The sequence below is a fragment of the Bombus affinis genome, unplaced genomic scaffold (assembly GCF_024516045.1).
Source record: "Bombus affinis isolate iyBomAffi1 unplaced genomic scaffold, iyBomAffi1.2 ctg00000219.1, whole genome shotgun sequence".
NCBI classification, from domain to species: Eukaryota; Metazoa; Arthropoda; class Insecta; order Hymenoptera; family Apidae; genus Bombus; species Bombus affinis.
The window spans coordinates 144,155-160,640 of NW_026108920.1; the positions used below are offsets into that span (position 1 = coordinate 144,155).

The window sequence follows — 16,486 nt, forward strand, 5'->3', positions numbered from 1 at the left end:
CTTCTACATTCGCTCGCTCTCGCTTCTCAACTCACACTGCACGCCTTTTGCATTCGTTCTCTCCGGCTTCTCAACTAACACTGCCTTTAGCGTCTCTTTGTCTTTTCCCGTCCTATCGGACACGTGTCCCGAAACGCCCGTGGCCAGGGTCACGCAGGCCCTTTCCACGAAACTATCCACTTGAAAGGACCGACGACACATTGATGTACCCGACAATGCCGATGTAACGTAAATCACGTCAGAGACCAGGACACACACACCGCGGGCAGGATGGTGTCACGATCGGCATACTTCGAACCCGATGGACCGATGAGGGAGACACATAGCGGCCTTGACGACAATGTATATTGCCGAAGTGCCTAAAGGTTCATCTATGTCCTAACGGTCCTTCCACCAAATGTTCTAGAAGCGTAGCAACGGTCACGTACGTCTACAGGGTAGTGGGGATAATGAGGGATGACAAACAAAGAAGGAACAGATGTCACCGAAAGTAAAAAACATTGTAAGAGTCTCAGTCTCGAACGGTCACGGCTAGAGCTCAGAAGTGTCTTATAAGTGTATAAACGAGGAAAAAATAAAGTTTTCTTCTTTCTTTTAAATTTTTTTTATTTTACGTAACATTTTGGCGATCCGTGCCAGGATCCATCAACTTCAAAAAAACGAAATTACGCATTTCGGGCTATGGTCAACTTTGAAGATTGAGGATCAGTGGACCACTGTAACAGAGCAGACACTTTCGACGTTTCGACAAAGCAACACCGCAACGGAACCTTTCCTACGGGGTAAACGATCAAGGTGACCAAGCCCTGGATTCTTTTGCCAAATACAGAACGAGAACAGACAGCACAATTAGTATAACAATGGCAACGCCACAAGAAGATAAAACCGAAACTGTTAGCGCCGCTTCAACTAACAGCGGAATAGACCCAACAGTTAAAGCTTTGCTTGATGCAATGCAGAAGCAGAATGAGAGACTGACTCAACAAATGAGTATGCTTACACTGCGTATGGATGAAGTTCTAGCAAAAACACAAACGGGAAATGTATCGGAGGCCAGTTACCTAATAACCGTAGACGAAGTAACCCACACCGCTAAAGATCAATCGGTCCTTCGAGAATCTCGTCCATTACATCAAACACCAACGCAACCATCCTGGGAAAGGACTTTTCCTGAACAATATACGCAACCAGAGCTAAAAGCTGAGAGTGCATTAAAATGCATTCCGATATTAAACGGAGAGGATGATATAGGCGTGGAGGATTTTATTCATGAAATACAAGAAGTAAGAATAATGTGTAGCGAACGAACACTATTACTAAAAATGATTAAAATAGAGAAAATTGTAGGAAAAGCCGCAATGGCAATCCGCAATATTCGTATTACCGAATTCGAATCTCTGTACGAAGCATTGAGACGTAATGTAGCTGCGCAAGTATCAGTGAGAGAACAGCAGGACGAATGAAGAGGAATGATGCAAGGATTAACCGAAAGCGTGCAAAACTATAACATCAGATTTCGAAGTGTTTTTAACAAACTCCAACACAGCATTACCAACGAGTATAGAGACGAACTAACTCGACGAGTGATGAACGAGCAACTATACATGGACTCTGTGACCGACTATGTAAGAGGCCTTCGTCCAGAAATAGGGCAGGCGCTAATGGCTAATCTCCCCCCAAACCTCATCGAAGCAGAAAGGAAAGCAATGAATATGGAAAGATACTTTCGCGAGCACAGCTCTCGCATACAGATGACACGACAAACAACCGCCCCGCCGTTTTATCGTAACCAGGCGTCTCATCCAGTAGACAATCGCCTCGCTATTACAGGTAACACGAATAATAAAACTCCACTCACACAAAACATTCGACCAAGAACGAACAATTTTACGAAGTTTGGGAACAGACCATTAAGCGAAAGGACGCAAGCGAAATGTCCCAAATGCAATCGATTGGGACACCTTCCCAATCAATGCCAAAATTTTCGAATACCGCCTCAAAGAAAAGCCCCTCCGGGAATAAACCACGTTCAAGAACAATCGGAATTAACAATGCTACCTCAGGAAGATTACCCACAATACTACTACAATTACCAGGACGACCAGGATTGCGATTTCTCGTTGACTCTGGGGCAGAAATCAACTTGCTTAAACAAAGATGCTACCCAGGAAGGAGAACAATACCAGACACAAAGAAATTCTCCATGGGACATTCCGAATACGAATCTAATTCCAAAGTCAAATTGAATTTGTTCGACAAAAAGATAGACTTTTCTTTAATAGATGACGATTTCTCAATTATAGAAGATGGCGTATTAGGCTTACCCGGCCTGAATCAATATCGATTCGAACTCTCCAATGAAACACTGAAATTAGATAACAACACCCTTCTGCTGCAGCAAGAACCAACCCTTGCACCAGGAGAAACCGTTCAAAAAATTGTATACCTCGAAGAGAAGCCAACGCCAGTGTGCTTTATCAATGGTGGTAAGTCCTCAGTTCAAGTTTCTAACATTATCGAAAATACAAATACCATAGATCAAATCCAGAAATTCAAATCTTCGATTCGACTATCGCACATAGAAAAACCTCTCAGAGAACCTATGGAAAAGATTCTTCTCTATTACATGGGTGTATTTAATTTAGACAGCGAAACATTACCGTGTACATCTCTTGCTAAACATTCCATTACGTTGAAAGAAGATAAAATCATCAACGTAAAATCCTACCGTTCTCCTGAACACCATAAAATCGAAATAAACAAACAAATGACGGAAATGTTAGACAAAAAGATTATAGAACCCTCCGACTCTCCCTATAACTCTTCCGTCTGGGTCGATCCAAAGAAAATCGACGCGTCGGGGAAACAAAAGTGGCGAATAGTGATTGACTTTAGGAAGTTAAACGAATTAACGGACCAAGAAGCGTATCCATTACCCGACATTGACGATATACTATCGCAACTAGGGAACGCAAAATATTTCTCCGCTTTAGACTTATCCTCGGGATTTCATCAAATACCCATGGATGAGAATTCGAGGAAATACACTGCATTTAGCACACCACAAGGACACTTCCACTATAACAGAATGCCATTCGGGCTCAAAAACACACCCGCTACCTTTCAAAGAATGATGGATACCGCGTTAAGAGGTTTAATTAACAATCATTGTTTCGTCTATCTCGATGATATCATTATATTCGGGCAATCGATAGAGGAACATAATAAAAACTTAGCCACTATACTGCAAAGGCTCAGGGAAGTAGGTCTAAAGATACAACCGGATAAATGTGAATTCTTAAAAACCTAATTGGAATATATAGGGCACTTAGTGACAGCAGACGGAGTAAAACCTAACCCTAAAAAGATAGAAGCAGTAAAGAACTTCAAACTACCCAAAAATCCTACGTAAAATCGTTCCTTGGGCTAGCCGGATACTATAGGAAATTTATTAGGAATTTCTCGAAAATTTCCAAACCGTTAACAGAACTAACTAAGAACGACATACAATTCCACTGGACTAACAAAACACAACTTAGCTTCGATACATTAAAAGAAAGACTATGCCAAGCGCCAGTACTAAAATATCCCGACTATACGAAAACATTTACGTTAACAACTGACGCCAGCAATGAAGGTCTAGGAACCATCCTTTCACAAGACGGACACCCTTGTTGCTTCATTTCAAGGACATTAAACCCCCTGAACGAAATTATACCACGACGGAAAAAGAATTATTGGCCATCGTTTGGGCAGTTAGAAGATTTAGGCAATATTTATTAGGCCGCAAATTCAAAATTGAAACAGACCACCAAGCCCTTAAATGGCTGCACAACTGCAAGGACCCCTCTAGTCGATTGATTCGATGGAGATTGAGATTAGAGGAATACGAATACGATATAGAGTACGAAAAAGGAAAGGAAAACGTAGCCGCTGACACCCTATCCAGAGTACACGCTATAACACAAACTGACGTTTTATTAAGATAATTCAGAGACTGGGAAAAATCAGAAGAAATATCAAAATTATTGAAACTAACATCTAACAAAGACAACTTTTTCCAATTAACAAAACCACATCTGGGCCCATATGACGAAACCGTATGATTACAGAAAATATCAGACATACTTAAAACAAATAGAAAGATAGGAATAGGAGACAATAACTTAAACGCACAAGACAAAGCACACATAAAAAGATTTTTTTTATTTTTCAATGACCAACGCGACGACATAGAATTTGCTTACGAACCAATACAGAGTTTAAGCGAAGAGGAAATAGAACAAGTACTAATCGCTATGGATGTGATAGGCCCGTTGAAAAAGACCAAGATAGGAAACCAATACATTCTCTCTATACACGATGAACTAACCAAATATTTAATACTTGTGCCCCTAAAAACACAACAGACCCAATCAATCTGGAATGCTTTACTGAATCATTACATTTATATATTCTCCGCACCGAAACGTATATTAACTGACAGAGGACAAAGTTTCATTAGCGAGCTAATGCAACGATACGAAGAAGCATTTAGGATCAAACACATAAAAACCACCTCATTCCATCCACAATCCAACGGAAGCCTAGAACGAACACATGCTGTAATATCCGACATGTTAAAAGCTATACAAAACGATAATGAAACTGAATGAGATCACAACCTAAATTTTGTGTGTCTAGCATATAACACTATGGTTCATGATGCCACTGGATATACCCCTTTCGAACTAACATTTGGACACAAGACCAATCTCCCATCTACCATATCCCAAAATCCGCAATGAACATACGCTGATGAGGTCAGCTTCAGGAAACGAGAATGGGATGCCAAGCTACTTAAAGCCATGGAAACTCTAATGAGGAGTAAACAAAGATACCAAAGAGATCAAAGAAAAAAAATTATTAAATCTCAATACATTTTTAGAGGAGGAGATTTAATATTAGTTCATAATGATCATAAAAAACATAAGTTAGATACTGAATGGCTAGGGCCATACACCATTGAAAAAGTAAAAACCCCTTATTACGAAATAATGGTGAATGACTCGATTAGGAAAATACATGGTAAACGTATTAAACCTTATTTTCCAGGACGGTCTTCACCTTCTCCATAAGTAGCTGTTATGCACTTTGTTTTTGTTTTGTCTTGTTGATTAAGACAAAGAAGAAAACACACTTTTAGCCAATTAGCCTCCATAAAACAATCCTGAAGAAACACTGAGATTTTGGAGGACCAAAATCAATCTAAGGAGGGTGGTATGTAACGTAAGTCACATCAGAGACCAGGACACACACACACACACCGTGGGCAGGATGGTGTCCCGGTCGGCATACTTCGCACCCGATGAACCGACGAGAGAAACACATGGCGACCTTGGTGACAATGTATATTGGCGGAGTACCTGAGGATTCATTTATGGCCTAACGGTCCTTCCACCAAATGTTCCAGAAGCGTAGCAACGGTCACGTACGCCTACAGGGTAGTGGGGATAATGAGAGAACAGATGACCGAAAGTAAAAAGATTGTAAGAGCCTCACTCTCGTACGGTCACGGCTAGAGCTCGGAAGTGTCTTATAAGTGTATAAACGAAGGAAAAATAAAGTTTTCTTCTTTCCTTTAAAATTTTCTTTTATTTTACGTGACAGGATAAAGACTTCCGGCTCCTCGGGCTGGTGCGAATAATTCAATGTCCCCACGTGCCAAACCGTTGGTCTGTGACACAACTTTACGCGTCCGTCGCTCCTTGCGCCCGCTTGAAAACTATAACCTAACCTAAAACCAATCCCTCTTGTGTTCGTCATTCGATATGGAGGCGACTTATTTCAAATTTGGGAAAGTGTCGGATCGGTTGTGAGGTTGGACTAGATTTTTACGAACCAGCGGAGCGAGCGAGCAACGATCACAATTTCCAAGCTATACATAATATACCTTATATTGACTTGCATATATTTCGCGTTATTACCTAATTTTGTCAGCAATTTCGGACATCACATTGCACTGTACTATGTGCAAATAGTACTATTTATGTGAAACTATTGATAAACTGTAAACTTTTATCAGTAGAAAATAGGATAAAGACTTCCGGCTCCTCGGGCTGGTACGAATATTTCAATGTCCCCATGTGCCAAACCGTTGGTCTGTGACACAACTTTACGCGTCCATCGCTCCTCGCGCCCGCTTGAAAACTATAACCTAACCTAAAACCAATTCCTCTTGCGTTCGTCATTCGATATGGAGGCGACTTATTTCAAATTTGGGAGCGTGTCTGATCGGTTGTGAGGTTGGACTAGATTTTTACGAGCGAGCGGAGCGAGCGAGCAACGATCACAATTTCCAAGCTATACGTATACCTTATATTGACTTGCATATATTTCGTGTTATTACCTATTTTGTTAGCAATTTCGGACATCACATTGCACTGTACTATGTGGAAATAGTACTATTTATGTGAAACTATTGATAAACTGTAAACTTTTATCAGTAGGCAATAGGATAAAGACTTCCGGCTCCTCGGGCTGGTGCGAATATTTCAATGTCACTATATGCCAAACCGTTAGTTTGTGACACACCTTTACGCGTCCCTCGCTTGCCGTGCTCGCTCGAATTCTATAGGGTAACCTATAACCAGTCCCTCTTTCGTTCATCATTCGATATGGAGGCGACTTATTTCAAATTTGGGAGCGTGTCTGATCGGTTGTGAGGTTGGACTAGATTTTTACGAGCGAGCGGAGCGAGCGAGCACCGATCACAATTTCCAAGCTATACGTATACCTTATATTGACTTGCATATATTTCGTGTTATTACCTATTTTGTCAGCAATTTCGGACATCACATTGCACTGTACTATGTGGAAATAGTACTATTTATGTGAAACTATTGATAAACTGTAAACTTTTATCAGCACGCAATACGATAAAGACTTCCGGCTCCTCCGGCTGGTGCGAATATTTCAATGTCACCATATGCCAAACCGTTGGTCTGTGACACAACTTTACGCGTCCATCGCTCCTTGCGCCCGCTTGAAAACTATAACCTAACCTAAAACCAATCCCTCTTGCGTTCGTCATTCCATATGGAGGCGACTTATTTCAAATTTGGGAAAGTGTCGGATCGGTTGTGAGGTTGGACTAGATTTTTACGAACCAGCGGAGCGAGCGAGCAACGATCACAATTTCCAAGCTATACATATACCTTATATTGACTTGCACATATTTCGTGTTATTACCTAATTTTGTCAGCAATTTCGGACATCACATTGGAATGTACTTTGTGGAAATAGTACTATTTATGTGAAACTATTGATAAACTCTAAACTTTTATCAGTAGGCAATAGGATAAAGACTTCCGGCTCCTCGGGCTGGTGAGAATATTTCAATGTCCCCATGTGCCAATCTGTTGGATTGTAACACACCTTTATGCGTCCCTCGCTCCTTGCGACTGCTTGAAAACTATAACCTAACCTAAAACCAATCCCTCTTGCATTCGTCATTCGGTATGGAGGCGACTTATTTCAAATTTGGGAGCGTGTCTGATTGGTTGTGAGGTTGGACTAGATTTTTACGAGCGAGCGGAGCGAGCGAGCAACGATCTCAATTTCCAAGCTATACATATACCATATATTGCCTTGCATATATTTCGTGTTATTACCTAATTTTGTCCGACATTTCTGACATCACATTGCGCTTTACTATGTGGGAATAGCAGTTTTTATGTGAAACTATTGATAAACTGTAAACTTTTGTCAGCTGGCAATAGGATAAAGACTTCCGGCTCCTCGGGCTGGTGCGAATATTTCAATGTCACCATATGCCAAACCGTTGGTCTGTGACACAACTTTACGCGTCCATCGCTCCTTGCGCCCGGTTGAAAACTATAGCCTAACTTAAAACCAATCCCTCTTGCGTTTGTCATTCGATATGGAGGCGACTTATTTCAAATTTGGGAGCGTGTCTGATTGGTTGTGAGGTTGGACTAGATTTTTACGAGCGAGCGGAGCGAGCGAGCAACGATCTCAATTTCCAAGCTATACATATACCATATATTGCCTTGCATATATTTCGTGTTATTACCTAATTTTGTCCGACATTTCTGACATCACATTGCGCTTTACTATGTGGGAATAGCAGTTTTTATGTGAAACTATTGATAAACTGTAAACTTTTGTCAGCTGGCAATAGGATAAAGACTTCCGGCTCCTCGGGCTGGTGCGAATATTTCAATGTCACCATATGCCAAACCGTTGGTCTGTGACACAACTTTACGCGTCCATCGCTCCTTGCGCCCGGTTGAAAACTATAGCCTAACTTAAAACCAATCCCTCTTGCGTTTGTCATTCGATATGGAGGCGACTTATTTCAAATTTGGGAAAGTGTCGGATAGGTTGTGAGGTTGGACTAGATTTTTACGAGCGAGCGGAGCGAGCGAGCAACGATCTCAATTTCCAAGCTATACATATACCTTATATTGCCTTGCATATATTTCGTGTTATTACCTAATTTTGTCAGCAATTTCGGACATCACATTGCACTGTACTATGTGGAAATAGTACTATTTATGTGAAACTATTGATAAACTGTAAACTTTTATCAGTAGACAATAGGATAAAGACTTCCGGCTCCTCGGGATGGTGCGAATATTTCACTGTCCCCATGTGCCAAACCGTTAGTTTGTGACACACCTTTACGCGTCACTGGCTCGCCGTGCTCGCTCGAATTGTATAGGGTAACCTATAACCAATCCCTCTTGCGTTCATTATTCGATATGGAGGCGACTTATTTCAAATTTGGGAGCGTGTCTGATCGGTTGTGAGGTTGGACTAGATTTTTACGAACCAGCGGAGCGAGCGAGCAACGATCACAATTTCCAAGCTATACGTATACCTTATATTGACTTGCATATATTTCGTGTTATTACCTATTTTGTCAGCAATTTCGGACATCACATTGCACTGTACTATGTGGAAATAGTACTATTTATGTGAAACTATTGATAAACTGTAAACTTTTATCAGTAGGCAATAGCATAAAGACTTCCGGCTCCTCGGGCTGGTGCGAATATTTCAATGTCACTATATGCCAAACCGTTAGTTTGTGACACACCTTTACGCGTCCCTCGCTTGCCGTGCTCGCTCGAATTCTATAGGGTAACCTATAACCAGTCCCTCTTTCGTTCATCATTCGATATGGAGAAGACTTAATTCTAACTTGGGAACGCGTCGGATGGGTTGTGAGGTTGGACTAGATTTTTACGAGCGAGCGGAGCGAGCGAGCAACGATCACAATTTCCAAGCTATACACATACCTTATATGGACTTGCATATATTTCGTGTTATTACCCAATTTTGTCAGCAATTTCGGACATTACATTGCACTGTACCTTGTGGAAATAGTACTATTTATGTGAAACTATTGATAAACTGTAAACTTTTGTCAGTAGGCAATAGGATAAAGACTTCCGGCTCTTCGGGCTGGTGCGAATATTTCAATGTCACCATATGCCATACCGTTGGTCTGTGACACAACGTTAGGCGTCCATCGCTCGCTGAGCTCGCTCGAAAGCTATAGCCTATCCTAAAACCAATCTCTCGTGCGTTCGTCATTCGATATGGAGGCGACTTATTTCAAATTTGGGAGCGTGTCTGATCGGTTGTGAGGTTGGACTAGATTTTTACGAGCGAGCGGAGCGAGCGAGCACCGATCTCAATTTCCAAGCTATTCATATACCTTATATTGCCTTGCATATATTTCGTGTTATTACCTGATTTTGTCCGATATGTCTGACATCACATTGCGCTTTACTATGTGGAAATAGCAGTCTTCATGTGAAACTATTGATAAACTGTAAACTTTTGACAGTATGCAATAGGAAAAAGACTTCCCGCTCCTCGGGCTGGTGCGAATATTTCAATGTCACCATGTGCCAAACGGTTGGTTTGTGACACACCTTTACGCGTCCCTTGCTCCTTGCGCCCGCTTGAAAACTATAACCTAACCTAAAACTAATCCCTCTTGCGTTCATCATTCTATATGGAGGAGACTTGTTTCAAATTTGGGAACGCGTCGGATGGGTTGTGAGGTTGGACTTGATTTTTACGAGCGAGCGGAGCGAGCGAGCAACGATCAAAATTTCCAAGCTAAACATATACCTTATATGGATTTGCATATATTTCGTGTTATTACCTAATTTTGTCAGCAATTCCGGACATCACATTGCACTGTACTTTGTGGTAATAGTACTATGTATGTCAAACTATTGATAAACTGTAAACTTTTATCAGTAGGCAATAGGATAAAGACTTCCGGCTCCTCGGGCTGGTGCGAATATTTCAATGTCCCCATGTGCCAATCTGTTGGATTGTGACACACCTTTGCGCGTCCCTCGCTAGCTGCGCTCGCTCGAAAACTATAGCCTATCCTAAAACCAATCCCTCTTGCGTTCGTCATTCGATATGGAGGCGACTTATTTCAAATTTGGGAAAGTGTCGGATCGGTTGTGAGGTTGGACTAGATTTTTACGAGCGAGCGGAGCGAGCGAGCAACGATCACAATTTCCAAGGTATACGTATACCGTATATTGCCTTGCATTTTTTTTGCGGTATTACCTTATTTTGTCAGCCATTTCGGACATAACATTGCAATGTACTATGTGGAAATAGTACTATTTATGTGAAACTACTGATTAACTGTAAACTTTTATCAGTAGACAATAGGATAAAGACTTCCGGCTCCTCGGGCTGGTGCGAATATCTCAATGTCCCTATGTGCCAATCTGTTGGACTGTGACACACCTTTACGCGTCCCTCGCTCGCCGTGCACGCTCGAATTCTATAGGGTAACCTATAACCAATCCCTCTTGCGTTCATTATTCGATATGGAGGCGACTTAATTCAAATTTGGGAGCGTGTCTGATCGGATGTGAGGTTGGACTAGATTTTTACGAGCGAGCGGAGCGAGCGAGCAACGATCTCAATTTCCAAGCTATACATATACCTTATATTGCCTTGCATATATTTCGTGTTATTACCTAATTTTGTCCGACATATCTGACATCACGTTGCGCTTTGCTATGTGGAAATAGCAGTCTTTATGTGAAACTATTGATAAACTGTAAACTGTTGTCAGTAGGCAAGAGGTTAAAGACTTCCGGCTCCTCGGGCTGGTGCGAATATTTCAATGTCATCATATGCCAAACCGTTGGTCTGTGACACAACTTTACGCGTCCATCGCTCGTTGCGCCCGGTTGAAAACTATAACCTAACCTAAAACCAATCCCTCTTGCGCTCGTCATTCGATATGGAGGAGACATACTTCAAATTTGGGAGCGTGTCTGATCGGATGTGAGGTTGGACTAGATTTTTACGAGCGTGCGAAGGGAGCGAGCAACGATCACAATTTCCAAGCTATACATATACCTTATATTGCCTTGCATATATTTCGCGGTATTACCTAATTTTGTCAGCCATTTCGGACATCACATTGCACTGTACTATGTGGAAATAGTACTATTTATGTGAAGCTATTGATAAACTGTAAATTTTATCAGTAGACAATAGGATAAAGACTTCCGGCTCCTCGGGCTGGTGCGTTTATTTCAATGTTCCCATGTGCCAAACGGTTGGTTTATGACACACCTTTACGCGTCCCTCGCTCGCTGCGCTCGCTCGAAAACTATAGCCTAACCTAAAACCAATCCCTCTTGCGTTCGTCATTCGATATGGAGGCGACTTATTTCAAATTTGGGAGCGTGTCAGATCGGTTGTGAGGATCGACTAGATTTTTACGAGCGAGCGGAGCGAGCGAGCAACGATCACAATTTCCAAGCTATACATATACCTTATATTGCCTTGCATATATTTCGTGTTATTACCTAATTTTGTCCGACATATCTGACATCACGTTGCGCTTTACTACGTGGAAATAGTACTATTTATGTGAAACTATTGATAAACTGTAAACTTTTGTCAGTAGGCAATAGGTTAAATTCTTCCGGCTCCTCGGGCTTGTGCCAATATTTCAATGTCACCATATGCCAAACCGTTGGTCTGTGACACAACTTTACGCGTCCATCGCTCCTTGCGCCCGGTTGAAAACTATAACCTAACTTAAAACCTATCCCTCTTGCGTTCGTCATTCGATATGGAGGCGACTTATTTCAAATTTGGGAAAGTGTCGGATAGGTTGTGAGGTTGGACTAGATTTTAACGAGCGAGCGGAGCGAGCGAGCAACGATCTCAATTTCCAAGCTATACATTATATTGCCTTATATTGCCTTGCATATATTTCTTGTTATTACCTAATTTTCTCAGCAATTTCGGACATCATATTGCACTGTACTATGTGGAAATAGTACTATTTATGTGAAACTGTTGACAAACTGTAAACTTTTATCAGTAGGCAGTAGGATTGTAACGTAAATCACATCAGAGACCAGGACACACAGACACACCGCGCGCAGAATGTTGTCCCGGTCGGCATACTTCGCATCCGATGGACCGACGAGAGAAACACATGGCGACCTTGGCGACAATGTATATTGGCGGAGTACCTGAGGATTCATTTATGGCCTAACGGACCTTCCACCAAATGTTCCAGAGGCGTAGCAACGGTCACGCACGCCTACAGGGTAGTGGGGATAATGATAGAACAGATGACCGAAAGTAAAGAGTAAGAGCCTCACTCTCGCACGGTCACGGCTAGAGCTCGGAAGTGTCTTATAAGTGTATAAACGAAGGGAAAATAAAGTTTTCTTTTTTCTTTTAAAATTTCCTTTTATTTTACGTGACATTTTGGCGATCCTGCCAGGATCCATCAACTTCAAGAAAACGAAATTACGCATTTCGGGCTACGGTCAGCTTTGAAGGTTGAGGATCAGTAGACCACTGTAACAGAGCAGACACTTTCGACGTTTCGACGAAGGAACACCGCAACGGAACCTTTCCTACGGATTAAACGATCAAGGTGAGCAAGCCCTGGATTCTTTTGTCAAATACAGATCGAGAACAGACAACACAATTAGTATAACAATGGCAACGCCACGAGAAGACAAAACCGAATCTGTTATCGCCGCTTTAACTAACAGCGGAATAGACCCAACAGTTAAAGCTTTGCTTGATGCAGTGCAGAAGCAGAATGAGAGACTGACCCAACAAATGAGTATGCTTACACTGCGTATGGATGAAGTTCTAGCAAAAACAAAAACGGGAAATGTATCGGAGGTCAGTTCCCTAATAACCGTAAACGGAGTAAAACCTAACCCTGAATAGATAGAAGTAGTAAAGAACTTCAATCTACCCAAAAATCCTACGGATGTAAAATCGTTCCTTGGGTTAGCGGGATACTATAGAAAATTTATTAGGAATTTCTCGAAAATTGCCAAACCGTTAACAGAACTAACTAAGAAAGACATACAATTCCACTGGACTGACAAAACACAACTTAGCTTCGATACATTAAAAGAAAGACTATGCCAAGCGCCAGTACGAAAATACCCCGACTATACGAAAACATTTTCGTTAACAACGGACGCCAGTAATGAAGGTCTAGGAGCCATCCTTTCACAAGACGGACACCCTTGTTGCTTCATTTCAACGACATTAAACCCCCTGAACGAAATTATACTACGACGGAAAAAGAATTATTGGCTATCGTTTGGGCAGTTAGAAGATTTAGGCAATATTTATTAGGCCGCAAATTCAAAATTCAAACAGACCACCAAGCCCTTAAATGGCTGCACAACTGCAAGGACCCCTCTAGTCGATTGATTCGATGGAGGTTGAGATTAGAGGAATACAAATACGATATAGAGTACGTAAAAGGAAAGGAAAACGTAGCCGCTGACACCCTATCCAGAGTACACGCGATAACACAAACTGACGTTATATTAAGATAATTCAGAGACTGGGAAAAGTCAGATGAAATACCAAAATTATTGAAACTAACATCTAACAAAGACAACTTTTTCCAATTAACAAAACCATATCTGGGCCCATATGACGAAACCGTATGGTTACAGAAAATATCAGACATACTTAAAACAAATGGAAAGATAGGAATAGGAGACAATAACTTAAACGCACAAGACAAAGCACACATAAAAAGATTTCTTTTATTTTTCAATGACCAACGCGACGACATAGAATTTGCTTACGAATCAATACAGAGTTTAAGCGAAGAGGAAATAGAACAAGTACTAAAAGAAAATCATGACTTGGTAGGACATCCCGGAATACAAAAGACGTATGACAGAATCCGAGGCAAATATGATATCCCACACCTAATAGACAGAATAAAAGGCAGAATAGGAACTTGCGCGACATATCAAACATCAAAGACTACTCGGATAAGAGGAAAGGAGGAACCACAGATAACCGACACCCCGTTAGAATCTAACGACAAAATCGCTATGGATGTGATAGGCCCGTTGAAAAAGACCAAGATAGGAAACCAATACATTCTCTCTATATACGATGAACTAACCAAATATTTAATACTTGTGCCCCTAAAAACACAACAGACCCAATCAATCTGGAATGCTTTACTGAATCATTACATTTATATATTCTCCGCACCGAAACGTATATTAACTGACAGAGGACAAAGTTTCATTAGCGAGCTAATGCAACGATACGAAGAAGCATTTAGGATCAAACACATAAAAACCACCTCATTCCATCCACAATCCAACGGAAGCCTAGAACGAACACATGCTGTAATATCCGACATGTTAAAAGCTATACAAAACGATAATGAAACTGAATGAGATCACAACCTAAATTTTGTGTGTCTAGCATATAACACTATGGTTCATGATGCCACTGGATATACCCCTTTCGAACTAACATTTGGACACAAGGCCAATCTCCCATCTACCATATCCCAAAATCCGCAAAGAACATACGCTGATGAGGTCAGCTTCAGGAAACGAGAATGGGATGCCAAGCTACTTAAAGCCAGGGAAACTCTAATGAGGAGTAAACAAAGATACCAAAGATACCATTTAATGAATCTTCACTGGTATTAGCCATTGTTGTGGTACGATGCAGAGTTTATTGACACAAGTATAGATACGATAGATTCGACAATTAACTGCGGTGGTTAAGCACTCGTAACGCTAGTGACAACGATCTTAGGTTCGATAACGAATCCGCGGTCAACGGGACTCTTTACTCTTCGACAACGTCTAAGTTGTACTCACTGTTAGAACATGGAGTAAGCACTCTGTCAAAACAATACCTCAATCGTTGATGAGATCGTAAGAGAGACTCTCTCTCCGTCACGGTGACGCTGTCAAGGAAGACTATGCCCCCGGTCTAGGGGTTCCAGGTCTTTATATTCATGGAGAAAAGTCTTCGTTCGGAGGGTGAGGGAAATTGACGTTACTGTTAATTGGTCAATCTCCATGGTGGTAGTTAGAGAAGGATGCTAGCCGCCCTTGAGGGGAAGTTGCTAGCGGGAAGCGTCGTTCGCGGAAAAGATAGTTTGCCTATTTTCGTTAACTAGAAGTTAAGGTTTATAACGAGTCATCAGGCTAGTTGAACATATATTGCGGATATGCTTCGACATTCGGCAATCAACCTACCTAAAGAATAAGGTCTGCGTATGACGGGCCACGGGACAGAAACCGATAGAATATTTACTGTCGAGTGCCGCTACAACTATCCCTTTTTATGGAGGGATATAGAATTTCTCCATAAATTTGTTAGATAAAACGTTCATACCTTGACCGCGGCTACGTTCGGCGACTAGCTGTCACCTAGAGCCCAAGCTCACTCTTATAAATTTCAAACAATTACAATCGGACTGAGTGACGACGATTGCTTAATTACGGTTATGGTAGAATCCAAATTACAGTATTAGGGGGTTTTCCCCAGTTTCCAACGGGAAGGCTCCGGTGTCTTTCCATCTCCGACATATATATATGTCGGGTTGTCGTTAGGATTAGCGTTAGGGTTAAAGGCGTGAAACGAATCCCTATTGGCGCTAGACGTGATCATTATGCAATACAGGAGATGTTTACTAGTGCAAATATGACTATGATGGAATTGGACAAGTAATCGCGATAATTAGATACTCGAGAAGCTAATGACAATGATCCTAGGCTCAATAACGAATCCGCGGTCAACGGGATGACGAACTTTACCCTTCGTTAGCGTCTATGTTACACTGTATGTTAGAGCAAGGGGCAATTATTACGAATACGAAAGACAGGTTGATTGCCGATGAGATCGCACTAGAGAGAGTGGCTCTCCGTCGCGGTGACGCTGTCGAAGAAATCTATGATGGGTGTGCCTAAGGGCACGAGATCATCGGATTCGCGGAGAAAAGTCTTCGTTCGAAGGGTGAGGGAAATTGACGTTGCTGTTAATTGGTCAATTTCCATGTTGGTGCAACATCGGAGCAACATTTGTTTATGCTAAGTTACAGAGTTACGGTATTCCCGCGAATCCAAGGAGGAGTTCCGGTGTTCTTTCATCTCCGACATAT

At 41.6% G+C, this 16,486-nt stretch overlaps 1 protein-coding gene across 1 annotated transcript; it reads left to right on the forward strand.

The window, feature by feature from the left end:
• The first annotated feature begins 1,131 nt into the window (after positions 1-1,131).
• LOC126927794 (uncharacterized) lies at positions 1,132-5,626 on the forward strand. The gene is made up of 2 exons (XM_050743812.1): positions 1,132-2,486; positions 5,162-5,626. Exons 1-2 carry the CDS (start codon positions 1,934-1,936, stop codon positions 5,191-5,193), a joined length of 585 nt encoding a protein of 194 aa, XP_050599769.1. The 5' UTR covers positions 1,132-1,933; the 3' UTR covers positions 5,194-5,626.
• Positions 5,627-16,486: the final 10,860 nt, after the last annotated feature.